The 21,908-nt window shown below is 38.0% G+C and overlaps 1 protein-coding gene across 1 annotated transcript in view; it reads left to right on the forward strand.

Annotated features, from left to right (window-relative positions):
* The first annotated feature begins 2,207 nt into the window (after window positions 1-2,207).
* Window positions 2,208-21,908, forward strand: part of PAPOLG (poly(A) polymerase gamma) — a 29,031-nt gene continuing 9,330 nt past the window's right edge. Inside the window, exons 1-12 of the mRNA XM_052648017.1 lie at window positions 2,208-2,342; window positions 4,285-4,446; window positions 5,891-5,957; window positions 12,182-12,263; window positions 12,491-12,600; window positions 14,715-14,768; window positions 16,607-16,718; window positions 18,904-18,993; window positions 19,608-19,746; window positions 20,284-20,356; window positions 21,065-21,185; window positions 21,523-21,607. Of these exons, the coding sequence (XP_052503977.1) occupies window positions 2,326-2,342; window positions 4,285-4,446; window positions 5,891-5,957; window positions 12,182-12,263; window positions 12,491-12,600; window positions 14,715-14,768; window positions 16,607-16,718; window positions 18,904-18,993; window positions 19,608-19,746; window positions 20,284-20,356; window positions 21,065-21,185; window positions 21,523-21,607 (1,112 nt within the window). The 5' untranslated portion in view covers window positions 2,208-2,325. The remainder of the gene's footprint in view (window positions 2,343-4,284; window positions 4,447-5,890; window positions 5,958-12,181; window positions 12,264-12,490; window positions 12,601-14,714; window positions 14,769-16,606; window positions 16,719-18,903; window positions 18,994-19,607; window positions 19,747-20,283; window positions 20,357-21,064; window positions 21,186-21,522; window positions 21,608-21,908) is intronic.

Below are 21,908 nucleotides of genomic sequence, written 5' to 3' on the forward strand. Positions count from 1 at the left end.
GTTGGAAGAGGATGTTTGCTATGACCAGTGCATTCTCTTGGTGAAACTCTATTAGCCTTTGCCCTGCTTCATTTTGTACTCCAAGGCCAAATGTGCCTGTTACTCCAGGTATTTCTTGACTCCTACTTTTGCATTCCAGTCCCTTATAATGAAAAGGACATCTTTTTGGGGTGTTAGTTCTAGAAGGTCTTATGGGTCTTCATAGAACCATTCAACTTCAGCTTCTCCAGCATTACTGGTTGGGTGACAGACTTGGATTACTCTGATATTGAATGGTTTGACTGAGATCATTCTGTCATTTTTGAGATTGCATCCAAGTAGTGCATTTTGGACTCTTTTGTTGACTATGAGGGCTACTCATTTCTTCTGAGGGATTCTTGCCCACAGTAGTAGAGATAATGGTCATGTGAGTTAAATTCACCCATTCCAGTCCATTTTAGTTCACTGATTCCTACAATGTTGATGTTCACTCTTGCCATCCCCTGTCTGATCACTTCCAATTTGGCTTGATTCATGGCCCTAACGTTCTAGCTTCCTATGTAATGTTCTTTACAGCATCGGACTTTACTTCTATCACCAGTCACATCCACAACTGGTGTTTTTGTTTTGGCTCTGTCTCTTCATTCTTTCTGGAGTGATTTCTCCACTGATCTCCAGTAGTATATTAGGCACCTACCAACCTGGGGAGTTCATCTTTCAGTGTCCTATCTTTTTGCCTTTTCATACTGTTCAAGGCAGGAATACTGAAGTGGTTTGCCATTCCCTTCTCCAGTGGACCACGTTTTGTCAGAACTCTCCACCATGACCTATCTAACTTGGGGTGGCACGGATTAGGTTTTCAATAAATATTTTTTAATAAATGAGTCTATCTTCTCTATGTATTGTTACATTACAAGAAAAAGCAGCTTCTTAACATTCTTTTCCTTGTAACCAATTTAGTGTTTTAAATTAACTTTTTAAAATTTGTCATCATTTTCCCATTTTCATCCTCATTCGCATGAAACATGATCTCCACTGTTTGAACACATGTGATTTTGATTCAGCCGTGTATTTATCCCCATATTGCAGGCTACCAGCCTACCAATTCCCCATACCTGACTGCTGTGCTGTGCTGTGTTTAGTCGCTCAGCCGTACCTCTTTGTGACCCCACGGACTGTAGCCCACCAGGCTCCTCTGTTCATGGGATTCTCCAGGCAAGAATACTGGAGCAGGTTGCCATGCCCTCCTCTACAGAATCTTCCCAACCCAAAGATTGAACCCAGGTCTCCCTCGTTGCAGAAGGATTCTTTACCATCTGAGCCACCAGGGAAGCCCTACCTGATTGCTAGAAGGTCATAAATCAGGGGGAGGTACTTCGAGGTGAACAGTTAGTCTCCAATTACAAGCTCGCTTCACTCCCAGGTAATTATAAAGTCACACTTTCCTAGGTGTGACCTTCTCACAGCATAATCGCCTCAAGGAATAGATTGATTACATATAAGTGATTAAAATAAAGGTGTGGTATAATGGAAGAGTTAAAATAATATTTGCTAGACAAGGTTGTGTAGTTTTTTAAAATATATGACATAGGCTTTCACAAGATAAACAAGGAATACATGTTCCAAGTTACCTTCCAAGCAGTTAGCCTGGATAGCAGTTAGCCTGGATAGACAGTCCCACGGACAATGAAGGGAACCAAGCACTATTCCAGACCGGCGTTTGCAGCCCAAGCCTGCGCCTCTGTGGGCGGGGCCACTGAGCCTGCTGCAGCTGCTAAGTCGCCTCAGTCGTGTCCGACTCTGTGCGACCCCATAGACGGCAGCCCAACAGGCTCCTCCGTCCCTGGGATTCTCCAGGCAAGAATACTGGAGTGGGTTGCCATTTCCTTCTCCAATGCATGAAAATGAAAAGTGAAAGTGAAGTCGCTCAGTCGTATCCGACTCTTAGCGACCCCATGGACTGCAGCCTACCAGGCTCCTCCGTCCACGGGATTCTCTAGGCTAGAGTACTGGAGTGGGATGCCATTGCCTCTTACCGGGACCTAAAGCAGGAGGGGGCGGGGTCGAGGGCGGGCCCAGGCCCCCCATGGGCGGGGCCGCAGCTGCCGAGGGGCAGGCTGGGAAGCGGCGCCATATTGGCGTCGGCCGCGCTGTATTGTCATAAATAGGGCCGGTTTTGTGGTGTTTTCACTACTCGGTTGGATGCCTCGGCTGTAGTAAGTGAGAGAGTGAGCGTGCAAGCGAGTTACAAGCAAGCGGAGGAAACTGGACAGGAGGAGAAGGGAAGAGCAAGAACAGGACTCCAGAGCGAAAGACAACTCGCCGGTGAGGGAGACGCAGGAAGCGATGAAAGAGATGTCTGCGTAAGTGGTGGGGGGCGGCGGTTGGGGGTGAGGCAGAACTGGGTGGGCTGCGGTGGCCTGCACGGACCCCGTTTCCGTTCCCTGCCTCTCGCGTCCTGCCTAGAGCTCTCGTGTAGTCTCCTTTCTCCCTCCCGACCGGTCGGCAAGGGCACCTCCCCTACACCCGGCGGCTCACCTGGCCAGACTCGGGGACTCTAGAAGTCCCCATCTGTTCCCTGGCTGCTCTGTCTCCGAGGACGCCCCCAGACTAGGTTGCGGCGTGAGAAAGGCCCGTGTGTCTGTGGGGAAAAATTGTCGGTCACTCTCCTGCCCCCAGCGCTGTCTGAGCCGGTCTCAGCTCCTGTCTGCATTGGCGCAAATACCATCCCCCTACCTCCCCCGCCTCCCTTCCTGACCGGCTGTCTCCAGGTCTTCTGGAGTGCATTCACCCCTATCCCAGCCCATGGGTTTCTCTTTTCAGTCAAGCTTTGGTTTTTTCACCCTTCCCTCATCTCCCCACCTATCCACAGTACATCTGCCAGTCTGTACCTCCTGGTCATACTTTGATAAGTCAGAAACAGTGTCGGTGCTTGGCAAGATTTTGTTGTAACTTCTTACATTTTGGTTTATTAGGAAATAATTTAAACATACAGAAAAATGCTGAAAATAACGTAACAGCATCATTTACGTAGCCATCACCCATCTCCCAAAGCATAACGTTCCGTGTGTGTGTGTGTGTGTGTGTACACATATCTTTAGTTAAAAGAAACCGAACATACTGAATACATCTGAAGGAATTCTGTATCTCCTCCTCTAGGCCCATTCACCTCCCTGCCTGGAGTTCCCCACAGTTCTGAATTTGATGCTTATGCGGCATATTTTTTTTTAATGCTATTACTGCATATGTATATGTCCATAATCTGCATTGTTTTACTTGTTTTTAAACTTTATATGACTAGTACCACACTTGTTATTCAACAACTTCTTTAGCACAACATGTCTTTTGAGATTTGTCCATGATAGTATTTTTCAGCTCTAATTAATTCACACTAATACTGTATTGTTTTCTTTTGTAGAGATACATTCTGATTTAGTCCATTTCCTGTTAGTGAGTGTTTTAGGTTTTTTTCTAAGTTTTCTTTTTTTTTTTAATGTCACAATGTGGTAGTGAACATTTTTGTACATGTCTCCTTGTGCACTTATCCTAGAATTTTTCCAGAGTGTTTACTTCTCCAGGGATTGTGTCACTTGCTTTTGTTTTCCTGTCTAGATGAGAGAGGTTCAGAACCGTGGATTTGGAATTTTAATGCTAGTAGGGACCTTGATAGCCAGCATTTTCAGCACAGAGATAAGAAAGTGGGACTCAAGATCATAGTTGGTATCATAGACTTCACTTAGTCAGTGAAGAGAACAATTAACTAGAGTCACAGAATGTTAGAACTATAAACTCTGATGGAAACAACGGATGTTAATAGGTTTCTCTGGGACACATCTAGTGATTTCTTTTTAAAAGCTAGAGTATTTCATAAGGACCTTCTAATGAAATAATTTGTTTTTTAATGAGGTTGGGGGCATTGTTTTTTTACGTAGAGCTTTCTTTCAAGTGGCTGACTGCTTTTCAAAGGTGGTACTTGACTTAAGTCTGCAGGGTGTAGTCAAGGTGGCCCTGGCCCAGCTCCCATTCAGGCTCTTTGCATTTGAGCTGAGTGGTGTTGGCACAGTTGTCCTGATGCCAACACAGGCTGCTTTTGACTTGAAAACGCATCCTAACCATGAAAGCTTGAAGTAGAATGAATCTCCATAAGCACAAAATATCCTTTTTTTCCTTAAAAAAGGGGTGGGGGGCAACCAGTAGTACTGAGTAAACTTTTAAAGTAGCTAAATTAATGAGTGGATTGAGAGATTTAATGTATCAGTAAATGAAACGTTAAATTTTTTCTGCTCTTTCATTTTTCTTGAACAGAAACACTGTGCTGGACAGCCAGCGTCAACAAAAGCATTATGGAATCACCTCTCCAATTAGCTTGGCATGTCCTAAAGAAATTGATCATATTTACACACAGAAATTAATTGATGCCATGAAACCATTTGGAGTGTTTGAAGATGAGGAAGAATTGAACCACAGGTATGTCATTTAAAAATGCAAAGTATTTTACAGTACATTCTTTAATCATTACTTCTATAAACATATATTCATGTACCAGTGATGTCCCTGTGTAGGGATATAAAAATGACAAAATGAAGAGAAAACTTGGCCTTCCTAGAGCTTAGAGGAGGAAACTTAACAATTAGCCAAGTAAGTAAAATAAACACAGTGTTATATATGACAGTTGCCGGCTGAGAAAAATGAAGCTGGGAGTGGAGGTTGTCAAGAAAGTCTTCATTGACATTTGAGGGAAATTTTGAAAGTGAGGAAAGAGCTATGTGGATTTGATGGAAGAGCAGTCTAGGCAGAGGCTTGCGTCAGGACTGTACCTGGTATATTTTAAAAAGATAGCAAGATAACCTAGGTATATGACACAGAGTGAATAAGAAGGGGAATGTGGGCTTAAAGAAAATGAGATAGGAAGGAGCTTGGAGGGAAAGGTCATTTAGGACCTGAAAACCATTATAAAGGTTTTGGCTTTTACTCTGAGATGGAAAGCTGTTAGGGTTTTGAGCAGCAGATTGACATGATTGATTCATGTTTAACACAGTCACTCTGGCTGCTTTACTGAGAATAGTCTGCAGAGGGGTCAAAGTCAGAAACAGGGAAACTAGTTAGGAGACTGTTCTAATAACCCAAGGAAGAAATGGTGACCGGAACTAGGGGGATGGCAGTGGAGGTGATAAGAGATAGTAGAATTCTGGATGTCTTGTTTAATAACTGGAATGGGGGTTGGTGGGGGGCATCAAGGATGATGCCAAGATTTTTGGTCTCAGCATCTGGAAGGATGGGGTTCCATTACTTGAGAAAGGCTGAGGGAGAAGCAAGTTTGGACAGATCGGGAATTCAGTTTCTCATGTGTTATCTTTGAGATGCCTAAACTTTTTTTTTTTAATTTGGATTTGGCTATTACGTTGGTTGCAAGTTTGTTTTAATATCAAATTGCTTTTATTAAGTTAAATTTTATAAAAAATTAGCCAATAAATAATTTGCCTGTTTTTATTATCCAAAAACTTGTAACTGTCAATGAGAGTGCTGACTTCTACTGTTACCACACTGAATTGATTTTATTCCATAGTAAGGCCAAGAAAGTTGACAGTTCAGTTGGCCTCTGCAGCCTTATTGAAGGTAATTTTGATTTTTTTTTTAACTAGGCTTTTTGAATTTTGAAAAAATAGCTCAAAAACCAAAATACTATCGTCACATTTATCGTCTCTTTGGAACTCTTAGGAACCTAAGAATGCCAAAGAGATGTGCCTTGTGTCAACAGATGTGATAGCATTAGCACGTGTATAATATGCTTTTACTCTAGCACCAACATAAAGGTACTGCCTATAAGTTTAATTACTTTTAAATATACTGTTTGTTTTTGGTGGGGGTTTTTTGTTTGTTTTCATCTAAAGCATTTTATGTTTTGTTATAGGCTGGTTGTTCTTGGTAAACTGAACAATCTAGTAAAAGAATGGATTTCTGAGGTCAGTGAGAGTAAGGTAAGACTCTAAATTGAATTCATAGTTTCATTGTGTCCTGGTAACAAAATGCAGAGTTGAGAATAATCAAAAATAGATTAAACGTTTTTAGTATACTTGGAGATGAATTGTTCTAGACAGTTGAAGTGCAGAGAAAGTCACTCAGTCATGTCCAGCTCTTTTTCACCCCGTGTACTATATAGTCCATGGAATTCTCCAGGCCAGAATACTGGAGTGGGTAGCCGTTACCTTCTCCAGGGGATCTTCCCAACCCAGAGATCGAACCCAGGTCTCCTGCATTGCACGTGGATTCTTTACTAGCTGAGCCATTGGGGAAGCCCTCTAGACAGTTGAGTCCTAAATAAATGAGGATTTACCCCAGAGGTAGCCAGTGTCTGACTACATTTCCACATAAATGTCTTCCTTGACTCACATGTAGTAAACCAAACTTTAAATACTGAAATTTTAAAAGCCAGATTTCAGAAATCTGGTGAAATAACAGGTGTGGCAGCACTGGGCCTTTCTTTGGGCAAGGCCAGAAGAGGCTTGAATGGAATTGGGCTACTCCCCTCTGGTGCCTCATGGTCCCCGTTACTCCCTGCTCTCTCAGACATAGCAACTGTCAATTATTAGTTTCTGTGTTTCTTATGTGTATACTTTCCTCATTTGCCTACCTGCCTGGCCTGTGAGACGTTGGAGTTTGCAAACCCTAATTTATAATTATACTGCTTTCTTCCCCTCTAGTAGCTTAACTTTTTTCCTTCTAAAATCAATTACATATCTCTTTGCTTTCTTAGAATCTTTTGAATTCATTTGTTTGGGAATCTTCATTGGCTGTAGTAAAATGAGATAGGGCATGTTCAGCTGGATAATACTGTTTGTTCCTTTACTAAGTGGCTCAAACTGTTGTATTTTAAATTTTTAGTTTTAGTTGTGTGTGTTTTTTTTAATAGTTTTCCCATCTCTTAACAGCTATCAGCTGAAAGTTAATGGCTCACAGCAGTAGTGTCTCTGTAAAATCCCTTTCTGCCCATTAATTTTCATCAGTTTAGAAATTACACACCTGTTAGAATTCTTTTACAACTTTTATTTCCTTTTGTAACCTTTGATATGTGTATAAAATTGGTTCTTTCAAGCAGTGGGCTCTGAATAAGGTTATGAGGGACTGTGCTAAGTCTACAGTCATTGAGTTTATATAAATGGTCTTTACACTATTGACTTTTTCTGCCAAATGACTATCTGGCTCATGTTTGAGCTCACAGCAAGGTTATCAATAGTTGAAGTTTTCTGTTAGGTTGAATTCTGAGCAGGTGAAATGCTAGTCATGAGTAATTAAAAAAAAAAATCATGCTTGTTTCTCTGCTACTAGCTGATCAACTTTAATAATCTTGTCTTATTCACTTGCACAACCTCAGGACAGAGCTCAGGCATTGAATGAATGTTGGGGAACCTGTTGTCTCTGTCTATAATCAGCCCATAATTGCTGTGGGTATGCAAACCAGATACACAACTTGCTAGAACTGATTTAAAATCAGAGTAACAAGCTTTTTGACTTCTTGTGTTGTCTTTATGTCATGTAATGTGGTTATACTGAGGTCTTTGCTCTCATACATATTCCAGGATACATCAAGGGAAGTCAAGTGTTAACTATTCACAAAAAAGGGCTAGATACTTTATTCAGAGGTGCACCTAACTAATTTTCTTACTGGGTGGATTTTTTGCACCTAAAAGAAAAATTAGTAGCATCTGTTTCAAGGTCAAAGGTTTTTTTAAATTTTTAAAAATTGCTTTCCCCTCATTTTATTTACATCAGTACTTTAATTTACAAATTTCACTAGCTGGTTTCCATTTAATTCCTAGGCATAAAACCGTTGTTAAAAATTTGAGGCATTACCACTATTTGATCTTTTTTTTTAAGCAAATAAAACAGTTTTTTTTTTAATTTAATTGGTTTTAGCATCTTCCTTTGCATAGACACAGTGATTAGTCATTTTCAATATCATAATTCTCTGTCATTTATACCTATTTTATATGGGAAATATCCAAAGGATTTGAGTTAGATCAAATATCATTTTAATATTCTGTGCACAGTTGCAATATTTACACAATCTAGAACTCCAGATCATTTTAGTTAAATACTGTGGTTTGTGGTGAAAATGTTTTGCTCTGTTTATCACTTTCTCATAAATCATGAAAGAATCATGCTTTTCAAAGTGGGAAGGTAAACTCAACAGGGCTTCTCTAACCTTTTGTTTCATGTTAGTCATTAATCATTTTATTAACTCCTTTCTAGCTATAAAATTTGTGGTACTCTTGAAACATACCTGTTAAACAGAGAAAGTAACAAACATAATATCCTGTTATACAGATATTTTTAATCAAACTAATTAGCGTATACTAACTACTCTTTGGAACTTGGACTAGGCATTTTGGGGAAATGCCTAGAAATAGTAGATATAGTTCTCACCTTCAAGGAATGTAAATATAGTTGAAGTGATGGAACTAACATACAGGGAAGAAGAAAAGTAAATGTAGTATGAAAGAGCACATGGGAAAAGAGCTTCTTATAAAGAGGTGGATAATCAAAGAATGCTTCATGAGGAACGTGGGACTTGAAGTGAACTTTGAAAAATAGGTGGAATTGAGATAGCAGAAAGGAGAGCAATCATTTGAGGCAAAAGTGAAAGTGTTAGTCACTCAATCATGTCTGACTCTTTGCAACCCCGTGGACTGTATGTAGCCCGCCAGGTTCCTCTGTCCATAGGATTTTCCAGGCAAGAATACTGGAGTGGGTTGCCATTCCCTTCTCCAGGGGATTATCCCAACCCAGGGATCAAACCTGGGTCTCCTGCATTACAGGCAAATTCTTTACCAGCTGAGCCACCAAACGGTTGGCCCATTTGAGGCAAGGAAAATGGCAAATGCAATGGGAAGGAGACTAGCTTATGTAACATGTTGGCAGTTGGAGCTTCAGAAGGGAAGATCAAGAAACAAGGCAAGAAAGATCCTACTTTTCTCTTCTCCGCCATCCTATGTGCAGTTGAGTTCTCTCCTCACCATGTCTTCTCACAAGACTTTCAGGATCAAGCAATTCCTGGCCAAGAAACAAAAGCAGAATTGTCCCATTCCTCAGTGGATTCGAATGAAAACTGGCAATAAAATCAGGTACAACTCCAAGAGAAGACATTGGAGAAGAACCAAGCTGGGTCTGTAAGAAGCAAGCTGGGTCTGTAAGAAGTGGTCTTAACGTGTGGCACACATGTTAAGACCACTTTTTTAAGCAGCCAAATCACAGTGAGAACATCACTACTGTAATGCTTGGCTCCTGATGTTTCTTATTTCCTCACTATCAGTCTGAGACTCAGTAATAAATATGAAATATTGGAAAAAAAATGAAAGATCCTTAAGAGCATACCATCGAAGTCCTTAGGATCCAAGGATCAGTATCCAGAAAAGAATGCATTGGCAAGTTTTGAGCAAAAGAGTTATGTGATAGAGTTAAAACTATCAGCCAATGAATTTTTTATAAAATGGGATTTAGAAATACAGACTAATGGCAAGAGAGTAACTTATGATACTGTTAAATAGCACAGAATGGAGGTGGGTGGGGAGGAAGTGACATGTAAGGGATATAATTTAAGACTTAGTAATCCAGGAAAAACAATAATGGCTTATAGGTATGGTCAGTAAGGAAAATGAGGAACAGCAAAAGTGAACTCAGAAGGAGGGATACCTGGTTTATGATAGGATGTTTTTTGTTAGGTATCAGTCATGGTTACTGAAGTGAATCAGAAAGTGTGAGTGAAAATATCTGATGGGCAGTTAGAATTGGCTCTACAGAGAGATGAGAAGTAGCATTGTAATTCTGACATACCCCAAAATATGTAAAGTTGTTAGATTACCTCTCATGAGGAGATCATTTTAAGAATGACCCCACTTTCTTGCAGAAATATTATGGAGCTAATCATATCTGTCACAAAAACTAAAGGGAAGATGGAATTAGTCAACTATGGTAACTAGAGAGCTGAAAGTGCATTAATTTAGTAGTTGAGGGTTCTACTGTTGAGAGTCACCAAGGAGTCAAAGACAGGCAGTTGAAGGGGACAAGTAAGGTCAAATGATAGAAAACATTTTTCTTAAGATACGGATATATACATCTGTGTGTGTGTGATATATGCATCTGTGTGTGTCCCCTCAGTTGTGTCTGACTCTGACTCCATGGACTGTAGCATGTCAGACTCTTCTGTACATGGGATTTACCCAGCAAGAATACTGCAATGGGTTACCACTTCCTCCTCCAGGGGATCTTCTTGACCCAGGGATCTTGTGTCTCCTGCATTGGCAGGCAGATTCTTTACCACTGTGCCACCAAAGAAGCCCATGTATGCGTGTATACTAGAGACAAATCTGTTTTGTCTGTCCTCTGAGCATACCTTCACTACTTCAAGCTACAATCAAAAAACTATAAATCTCAGCTCACTAAATTTGACAGATGTAGTTTGTATCAGTAGCATTTAGGCAGTTTTTAAAAAAAAATTGAGGTATAGTTTATTTACAATATATAAATGTTAGGTGTACAACATAGTGGTTTGCAATTTTTAAAGGTATACTCCACTTAAAATTGTTTTGCAACATGGCTGTGTTCCCTGTGCTGTACAGTATGTCCCTGTACTTTATTTTATACATAGTAGTTTGTACCTCTTAGTCCTCTACCCCTGTTGTGCCCCTCTCCCCACTGGTAACCACTCTTAGTTCTCTGTATCTACAAGTCTGTTTCTTGCTGTTATATTCACTTGTTTTTTACATTCACATGTAAGGAATAACATACAATATTTGTCTTTCTCTGTCTGACTTACATAAGCATAGTACCCTTGAAATCCATCCATGTTGTTGCAAATGGCAAAATTTTATTTTTTATGGCTGAGTAGTATTCCATTATACACACATTACATCTTTATCTATTCCTCTGTTGATGGACATTTAGGTTGCTTCCATGTCTTGGCTACTGTAAATAATGCTGCTCTGATCATGAGGGTAGTCAGTCTTGTTTGACTCTGCAACCCTATGGGCTGTAGCACGCCAGGCTTCCCTGTTCATCACCAGCTCCCACAGCTTGCTCAAACTCATGTCCATCAAGTCAGTTATGCCATCCAACCATCTCATCCTCTGCTGTCCCCTTCTCCTCCCCCCTTCAGTCTTTCCCAGCATCAGCGTCTTTTCAAATGAGTCAGTTCTTCGCATTAGGTGGCTGAAGTATTGGAGTTTCAGCATCAGTCTTTCCAATGACTATTCAGGACTGATTTCCTTTACTATGGACAGGTTGGATCTCCTTGCTGTCCAAGGGAGTCTGAAGAGTCTTCTCCATCACCACAGTTCAAAAGTATCAATTCTTTGGCGCTCAGCATTCTTTATAGTCCCACTCTCACATCCATACATGACCACTGGAAAAACCACAGCCTTGACTGTACAGACCTTTGTCAGCAAAGTGACGGCTCTACTTTTTAATATGCTGTCTAGGTTGGTCATAGCTTTTCTTCCAAGGAGCAAGCGTCTTTTGATTTCATGGCTGCAGTCACCATTTGCAGTGATTCTGGAGCCCAAGAAAATACGGTCTATCACTGTTTCCATTGTTTCCCCATCAACTTGCCATGAAGTGATGGGACCAGATGCCATGATCTTCATTTTTTGAATGTTGAGTTTTAGGCCAGCATTTTCACTCCCCTCTTTCACTTTCATCAAGAGGCTCTTAGTTCCGCTTCGCTTTCTGCCATTAGGGTGGTATCATCTGCATATCTGAGATTGTTGATATTTCTCACAGCAATCTTGATTCCAGCTTGTGATTCATCCAGCCCCACACTTATGATATATTCTGCAGAGGAGCTAAATAAGCAGGTGACAATATATAGCCTTGACATACTCTTTCCCAATTTATATATGTTACAATTTAGATATGTACCCAACATGAGGGTATATATCTTTTTGAATTAATGTTTTTATTTGCTTCCGATATATTCCCAGGAGTGTGATCCAGTAATTGCTGGATCATATGGTTGCTCTAATTTAGTTTTTTTAAGGAACCTTCCAATTATTTTCTACAGTGATTGCGCCAATATATTGATAGATTCCCATAAATAGTTTATAAGGATTACTTTTTCTTCACATCCTCACCAGTGTTTATTAGAGCACTTTTAATGCTAAATAATTTGAATGATTGAATGCCTTTTATATTTTTTATTTTATTTTAGAATCTTCCACCTTCTGTTGTGGCTACTGTTGGTGGAAAGATTTTTACTTTTGGCTCCTATAGACTTGGAGTACACACCAAAGGTAATTCCTTTTCTGTGTTTTACTGGTAAGAACTTTGAATAACAAACTTATTTATTGTTTATAATTAGAAAATACAGGGGGGGAAATTCCCATTATCTCATCACTCAGAGTTCATCAGTGTTAACATTTCCCTATACGCATCTTACATAGTTTCTTCTGTATGTTTTTGTTTATAAAAATGTAACACCTACTCAATATACTGTTTTTAATAATACTTTGATTTGCAGGAGCTGACATTGATGCACTTTGTGTAGCCCCAAGACATGTGGAGAGATCTGATTTTTTTCAGTCTTTTTTTGAAAAGTTGAAACATCAAGATGGCATTAGAAACTTAAGAGTAAGTATCCTCTGTTATTTAACATTTTGAATCTATTAACAACAGCAAAAGCTGGGGCTTGTGATGACTGATATATTTAAGAAATTGCTATATCTTAAAACATGGGCTTTTTTTTTTAAATTGGAGGATAATTGCTTAAAATGTTGTATTGATCTCTGTCATACAATGTGAATTGGCCATAAGTATAGATATGTATCCTCTCCCTCTTCAACCTCCCTCCCTCCCCATCCCCACCCCATTCCTCTGGGTTGCATAGAACGCCAGAGTGAAGTCCCTGTGTTACACAGCAGCTTCCTACTAGCTGTCTGTTTTGCTCGTGTAGTGTATATATGCCAGGGTTACTGTCTTGGTTTCTCCCCCACCTCTTCCCCACTCTCTGTCCACCACAAGTCCGTTCTCTGTGTCTGCCCTGCAGATAGGTTCACCAGTACCGTTTTTCTAGGTTCCATATTTGAGTTAACATAGGATATTTGTTTCTGTTTTTCTGACTGACTTCACTCTTCACTCACTTAACGGGCTCTAGGTTCATCCACCTTAGTTCAGCTGACTCAGATTTGTTCCTTTTTAAGATTAATATTCCATTATATATAAAAACATGAGCTTTTTAGTTCTATAGATCTTGATTGAGTCTAAAATCTGCTGCTGCTGCTGCTGAGTCGCTTCAGTCATGTCCGACTCTGTGCGAACCCATAGACGGAAGCCCACCAGGCTCCCCCGTCCCTGGGATTCTCCAGGCAAGAACACTGGAGTGGGTTGCCATTTCCTGCTCCAATACATGAACGTGAAAAGGGAAAGTGTAGTCGCTCAGTCGTCTCCAACTCTTCTCGACCACATGGACTGCAGCCTACCAGGCTCCTCCGTCCATGGGATTCTCCAGGCAAGAGCACTGGAGTGGGGTGCCATTGCCTTCTCCAGTCTAAAATCTACCACATATTAAATAGTGGAATTTGGTCAAGTTACCTATTCTCTCTGAGTCTGTTTCCTTAGCTATAAAATGACAATCTAGTGATAACTTTCTTATAAAGTTTTTTGGAGGATTGATGAGATAATTTACATAAATCAGTTACTGTAATATCTGGTAAATGGTTGCTGCCTATAAAATTGTGGCTCCTATTATGTGTAAGGTTCTATTAGTAACTCTTTAGTGTGTATATCTAGCTATTCATTCAGCAAATAAAATTTCAGCAGTGATTCATCCAATATGGCCTTAGTCCCACAAATACAAGAGTAAACAAGACATAGTTTATGGGATGGAGGGATTGGGGGAACTAAACATTTTATTTAGTTATTTATTTATTTTTTTTGCCGTGCTGGGTTTTCATTGCTGCTCATGGGCTTTCTCCGTTGTGGCGAGCTGAGGGGCTACTCCTTATTGCAGCCCTCGGCTTCTCACTGCAGTGGCTTGTCTTGTTGCAGAGCACAGGCTCTAGGCACCTGGGCCCAGTAGTTGTGGGGCACAGGCTTTGTTGCTCCAAAGCATGTGGAATCTTCTCCAGCCAGGGGTCGAATGTGTGTCCCTTGCATTGACAGGCAGATTCTTAACTACTGGACCACCAGGCAAGTCCAACAAACGGTTTTGCTGTAATTTCAAGTGCTTGGATAAGGTGAAGCTCAGAGGATCTTGTTATTTGGGTTTCTGGGAATGGAGGAGGAGGTTAAGAATTCATTAGGTGGAGAAATTAGAGAATTAGAGAAATTAGGCTTAGAGAAACATTCCTACTAAATCCAAACTGTATAGATTTTTTTGCTAAATTAGTGATGAGATCTGATACTTTAATTTTTTACACTAGTGCTCTTGGTAAATAATCAGTTTTCAATTTAAGTTCCAACAAATAGTAAATACCCAAATGATAGCATTTTTCCCTGCCAGATTCTGATGAGTATTTTTAGAAGGATAATAACTTAGATAACTACTCTGATGGAGATCTTGCCTTTCTTAGATAACACAGTCACAATGTAGAAGTGCTTGCTTACCTAGAATGAGAAACGAAGAAAATTTTCATATTTTCTACTGAGTTAGAAATTGGGAGAAAAAGTATTCACATTATTGGCATTTGGAAAGAACAGAGAAAAGATTACACCTTATTTGTTGTAATTGTTTTCTTCTTTTGCAGGCTGTAGAAGATGCCTTTGTTCCTGTTATAAAATTTGAATTTGATGGAATTGAAGTAAGTGTTATCTATTTTTCTGACTTTACAGTTGAACTATTTAACTTGTATGGAGTGTTTTTTTGGTACTCTTTTGTATTTTTTAAAAATCAGATTTACATAGGCCCATATTTTAAGGAATCAAATAGTCTAGTCATGGTGAATCCTTCCTCACCATGGAAGATGAACCAACTTCTATCCCTGCCCCCGTTATTTTTATACACATCCATCTCATTCCGATAATCTCCTAAAATAATTATATTATTATAGTTTTAGTTAGAGCAGTATTGATTGTTTTTGTTATTATCATCTTATAATACTGTTCAAAACTAAACACAAAATGTACTAGGTTACCATTCGTTGCTATGTGACTTGTTTTCTCAGCAGTTAATGTTCTGTGTTTTGTTTCCTTGATTTTTATACTTTTACTAATTCAAACTTAGTCTCTCCTGGTTGTCTAAATCTCCATTAAATAGGTTTGGATTTCTCAGGTGTTCTGTCATTAATATCTTGGGAAAATGTCTCACTGATTGTTCTCATCTATTCAGATGTACTCTGGTCTCCATTAGTGGTACACAGCTGTCACTCTGACTTCTCTCTTCACTGATCCTGGGATTTCCTTTTGCTTCTCTAGTTTTCTTTTCTCTTGACTTGCTCTCATTTTAGAGGCACTCTTCCACCAGCTTCCCTAAAAAGAGCACATATTTTTGAGATCTTGCATGTTTAAAAACGTCTTTGTTCTATTCTCACACCAAATTGATATGTTGGCTAAGTATAGAGTTCTAGGTGGGAAATAATTTTACTTAGGATTTTGAAGGCATTGTTTGCTTCCTTGTCATCTAGTTCCCATACTCTGTTGAGGAATGTGAAACCAATTTGATTCCTCATCCTTTTTATGTGACCTGTTCTGTCTTTTTGGCCACTGTGTGGTTTTCTTTTTGCCACCTGGTCTTCATCATTATAAAATTCATGGTAATACACTTTGTTTTGCCATGTGTCTTTACAAACAAATGTGCTAAGGCACTCAGTTCCTTTGATTTGGAAATACCTGTCCTTCAGCTCTTGGAAATTGTATTGAATTCTGTTGTGTTTCCTGCCTTTGTTTTCTTTCCTCCTGGAACTCCTAACATTTTTGCACCCCCAGGATTGCCTTTTTTTTAAAAAAACAAACAAACAAACAAACTTCTTCCTTCCTACTTATAACTGTGTCTTCATATTTTGTTCTCCTTTTTGGGCTTGTCTCATCTTTTAAACTTTTCTTTTGTTCATTTCTGCCATCATACTTTATTTTCTAAGAATGCTTTTTTATTCTTTCAGTGTTCCTTTTTATTTATGAGTTTTTTTACAGCTTCTTGTCCTTATTTCCTAGATACGTTTTTTGTGCTTTCTTAGATCTGCTCAGTCTGTTACATTTGTCCAACAACATTTGTTTTCCAGCTTTCATAGTTTTTGCTGTTGTCTCCTACTGTGTGCTTTGACCTAGTAGGTTATGCCTTTAAAAACGATAACACTAGAACACAACAAAACAAAATTTTGCCAGTATTTTAGTGGGCTTTCAAGAGGGAATGAAAGTAAATGTGTTGAATCTGCCATCTTTATCTAGAAATTTCACTCATATGGTTTTGATTTTTTGTTTTTTAAATGCTTGGCAAAATTAAAATGCTTTCCCTTCATTTGAAAACTGTTCTCCCAAAACGTTGCAGTGATTTTCCAATGTGGTGTTGCCTGCATAGGCCTTTGGAAATTTTGGTAGAACTTACCAAACTAGTAATTAGAACTTTTTACATTTTTGAGATGGGAAAGACAGGAAGAATGGACTAGGAGAAAAAGTAATATTTCTCTTTTTCATTTTTCCAAAGATTGATTTAGTCTTTGCAAGATTGGCAATACAGACCATATCAGAAAATTTAGATCTAAGAGATGACTCTCGACTGAGAAGCCTTGATATAAGGTGTATTCGCAGCCTAAATGGTAAGCTTCTAAAAAGAAATTTCAGAAACCTGCTTGAAAACAGTTGGACAAATAGAGATCTTTTTGCAAAACTATTACAAGAATTAGCCTTAGTTTAAAATGATGTACTTTTCTTTATACAAGTAATCTGATCACATTTAACCATCATAAAACACAGATTTGAAATGTTTATAGCAGTGGTTCTCAGGCTTATTCGTGTCAGGACCCCTTTACACTCTAAACATTTTTTGAGGACCTACCCCAAGATTTTCCATTTACGTGAATTATATTTATCAATATATCATGTTAGAAATAAAAAATGAGAAATTTTTAAGGTATTTACTTAGTCCATTTAAAAATAGCTGTAATAAATTTATAAGTGAATATAGATATATTTTTGTGACTAATATTTTCTCATGTCTGCTTTTACTGTCAGAATCATAAAATTTTACTTTGACTGAAGCATAGGGAGAAATTCTGACTTCTTAAAGATATGTAATTGGAAAAGGGAGTATTTTAATAGCCTTTCACATAATTGTGGATATTTAATACTACACCAAAACTTGACCAGTGACAGGTTTTTTTCTTTTTAACAGCTTTATTCACGTATAATTATATACTATAAAATCTATCTTTTTTAGGTGTATAATTTAGTAGTCTTAGTATATTCACAGTTGTACACTGCAGTAGAATTTTAGAACATTTCTTATCATTCTCAAATGATCCCTCTTACCTATTTGCAGTTATTCCCCTTTTCAACCTCCAGTTGCCGGCAACCACTTCTATCTCTGTAGATTTGCCTTTTCTGAATATTTCATATGAATGGGATCATATAATACGTGGTCTTTTGTGTCTGGCTTCTTTTACTTTGCGTAGTGTTTTTGAGGTTTATCCATGTCTGTAGCATACATCAGTAATTTGTTCCCTTTTCTGATGAATTAAAAGTGATCTTTTTTACGTGTTGATTAGAATATAGAACCTGAAACTGTTATCAGTTAACTTTTGTACACTGTTATAAAAGGTCTGCTTGTTACATTAAAATATATTGGTGTGTCTGATTCTTTGAATGGATCTTTTACCCATGCATGATTCTGTCTTATCATGCCTTAGGTATGTGGAAAATACTGGCTCACAAAGTTAATTTCTAAATATTCTAAATATTCTAAATATTTCTAAATATTCTAAATTCTTAATATTAACACACATTTTACTATAAAATAATTTTTTAAAAATCACATTGATCACTATCACCACCAATCTCATCAGAAAAGCCTAGGTCTTAGAAAGCTGTCACGCTAATAGTAGCAAATACTAGTTGTCCAAAATTCTGATTTTTACTTGAAAGCTCAAGTTTTATTTCAATAAATTTCATCATTTGTGAAGGGCTCATTTTTTTCATTTTTCTAAAAGTGAGGGGCGCATTTTGTTCATTTTTTTATGAAATGTCTGCTAAATGCCCAAAAATGAATAACCACAGTTGTCTGTCAATCATTCTTCCTACTAAAACTGATGTTCCCTGAATAAAAGAACATAGTTAGCTTACCTTGAACACGTTCAGACATCACCACACAAGTTCCTCTCCTGTTTTCTAACTGCAAACTTGTGGTGAAGATAATATTGTCTACTAGTACACTTTGTTGGCACAGCTTTGATTCACTGCTTAGATCCCAGAAGTTTTACCCAACACTGGTTTCACACCATGAGTGCAAATTTAACATGGTGAAACAGTCAAAGGACACATTAATATTACAAAAATAGATTTGACCTAATAGTCCCCAGAGTCCACTGACCACACCTTGAGAACTACTGGTTTATAGTATCTTCTTTAACTTAATCATTGTGTTTTGCTATATTTCCAGAGAGCAGCAATAGATTACAGTATTTGTGGACAAGGTTTGCATTAAAGCAATAATAGTTTTCTAACTTAGAGGCATTTGACTAACAGTAAAGCCAGATGTGGAAAAAAATAAAAATACATTTCAGATTCATCTCTTATTTTAATATTAGATTGCATTACCCATGTGCTGTGTGATTCTTTATAAGCAAAGTGATTTCTGTTATATAAGGGCTAAATTTACATGGAGAAATTAAACTTCATATTTTATTATCTTTGATATTTTTAGCATTTGAGAGTTGAAGTTAAAAGGCTGTTTGAATTAACTGGAATTTGTTGCATAATGAAAAATGAATGCTTTATGTTTTTCAGGATGTAGAGTTACTGATGAAATTTTGCATTTAGTGCCAAATAAAGAAACTTTCAGACTCACCCTAAGAGCAGTTAAACTATGGGCAAAACGTAAGTATCCAGAGTCTTTAATTTTACCTTGAGTTATAAAATTATAATTTTCAGTTGTTCATGGTAGACAGACATAGGAAACTACTCTGGGGGATTGAGGTACAGTAAGTTTTGGAGGGGCTGTTTCTTTTTCAGATGTGACTCTTCTTTTCTTTCATAGGTGAAAACTAAAAGCCCCTGACTCTACATCTTAGGTTTCAACTAGGGAGTTAGAATGAGTTAGAACTTGAAGAGTAAAATCCTTACTTATCTTCAAGTTCTCTGTAGGCAGAACCATCTTAATCATCTTTATCGCCATCGTCAGCAGTCTAGTATATAATAGGTGTGCAGTAAATTTTTTAAAGCAAGAACCTACAGTGATAGTTTTAACATTTTGTTTTTACCTTACAGCACTCTGTATTGGAGGGCAAAGTAGGAGATAAGATGAGTGACTTAGGGTTACTAACAAGAATGAGCCTGTCATGAAGGTCTGCTTGTTGATTTTAATGTTTCTATGATGGAAAAGAGTTCCAAGCAAATCTTAGGAGAGCAGTTAAACTTTAAACTGTTCCTTAGATGTGAATGTCATGGATAGTAGGTCCTAACAATAATTAACAACTATATTAATTTTCTAGGACGTGGTATTTATTCCAACATGCTCGGATTCCTTGGTGGTGTCTCCTGGGCAATGCTGGTTGCAAGAACTTGCCAATTATATCCAAATGCAGCAGCTTCTACTTTAGTTCATAAGTTCTTCTTAGTTTTTTCCAAATGGTAAGTAGTCATGTGCATATTTTCTCTGCTTACTAACTTCTGCCTATGTGTATACTCATTTGGAAATTAAGAGTTATGCATATACTTTTTCTGTTGTCTTACATTTCTTTTTAAAAGTTAAATTTTAAACATCAAATTTGAGGAAATGATGGGATACCAGATGGTGCTTTCTTCTTGGGGGTCTGTAAATGTGGGCCTGTAGCTAGTGAGAGTGGTCTTTGCTCTGCCAGTTACTAGCTCTATATAGGTTAAAATCTCCTCCTCTGTAAAATAGAGATGATAACCATAGCTGCTCCATGTATTTGTTAGGAGTATTCTCAATAAATGTTAGCTGTTGCTGTTACTAAATTCTCAGAGTTAAGTCCATGAAAGCAAATGAGAAGGAAAGAAAAAATTCAGGTTTAAATTAGTTAAAGTTAATGGGCAAAGCAGTGTTTGCCCTTTCAGAGATCACTGCTTTAAAATAAGCAGCTTTTAACATTTCATGTAGTTCCTGAAATGAGGTCTTACATGAGTTTATTTTCCTGTTTCATGTAGGGAATGGCCAAATCCTGTGCTGCTAAAGCAACCGGAAGAAAGCAATTTGAATTTGCCAGTTTGGGATCCTCGGGTATGTAACTTATTAAAGCTTTCTAGGAAAAGGACACTTCTGTAAAGTGAAATCTAGTTAAGGATAATTCCCCTTGTTCCTGTTCATCTTCCTTCTATGTGACTATAGTCCTTTCCCTCCCTCTGCTGTGTTTTTTGGTGCAGATAATTTGTGTCTCCAATGCTGATCCAAATGTTACAGCATTAAAAATCACCCGTATAAGTCTTGATGAGTGGTTGTATCAACCAGGATGTCATCATCTGTTGTTTAAAGCTGTCTTACAAGTAATTAGGTACTAATAATAAAATACTGACATATATAAAACATGTACTTTGCAGTACAGTTTAAAGCAGATTCATGGTCTCACAATAGCAGAACTCTACCCTTGCATTTTAATTTGCTTTTAGAGTACTCATTCCTGGGTAACCAAGGGGAAGGTGTGGAAAGAGGATAGAGGACCATTGGACCAGATAATCCTCTTTGCACTTACTATTATATTTCCTTGGTTCTAAAAGACCATTGTTTATAAAGTGTACCATCAATTTAAGTTTGACTATCATACACATCTGACTTCAGAAATTAATGTAGTTGGGGAGGGGAAATGTTTTTCTTAGAATTGAGGAAATGTAGTATTAAAATATATTTCATATTCTTCAGACTTGTGGGGAAATGAAGTGAGGACAACTGAAATAGGAGACTAGATCAGTTATTCTGCTTCTAATTTCACAGGTAAATCCATCAGATAGGTATCATCTCATGCCCATAATCACCCCTGCCTACCCACAACAGAATTCTACGTATAATGTGTCCACATCAACTCGAACAGTAATGGTAGAAGAATTTAAACAAGGTAAACCTGTTAGCCCTGTTGCCCTATACATATTTCCACAAGTTTTGGTTGACAACAATTTTATTCTATTGCAGTTATGCCTTTTATTTCTAAAAATTCTTTCAAATGTGTATTTTTTCAGTAATTGGTTTTGCAGAGTATGTGATAATATTAAAAGGCCAAAAATGGAGCCACTCCAGTCTGGTTGAAATTGACTTTTGTGTTCTAAGAAAGAATATAATAAATTTATACTTTTTTTTTTAACTTAGTGATTTGGTGGGGTTAGAGCTTTGAGGGAAGGGTAATACAGGATCTATGATGCTGAGTTTTCAGAATCTGTGTTTCTTTCTCTATTTAGGTCTTGCAGTCACAGATGAAATTCTTCAGGGGAAATCAGATTGGTCCAAACTACTTGAGCCACCAAATTTTTTCCAAAAGTATAGGTATTTGAAATTTTGCATTTTGTGTGTGTGTGTGTGTAAGAAAGAATATTAAACTTACAAAGTTAATGCATAATAGGTGACAGTTGTCACTTAAATAGTTCAAGTGAGTAGAGAATAGGTTAGCAGAAACTCTGGGTGATAAAGTCTATACTCCAGTAGTATCAACCCAGTATTTGTGGGGTTTTGGTTTTAGTGAATTGTTTTTAATTAGAGGGTCTAGAATTAATTTTGTGAAAATCAGAGCATGTTTTAATTTTCATAAATGTGTGCCTGTGTTAGCTTTTTTTGTTCATTGGGAGGG

The sequence above is a fragment of the Budorcas taxicolor genome, chromosome 11, assembly GCF_023091745.1.
Source record: "Budorcas taxicolor isolate Tak-1 chromosome 11, Takin1.1, whole genome shotgun sequence".
In the NCBI taxonomy this organism is placed as follows: domain Eukaryota; kingdom Metazoa; phylum Chordata; class Mammalia; order Artiodactyla; family Bovidae; genus Budorcas; species Budorcas taxicolor.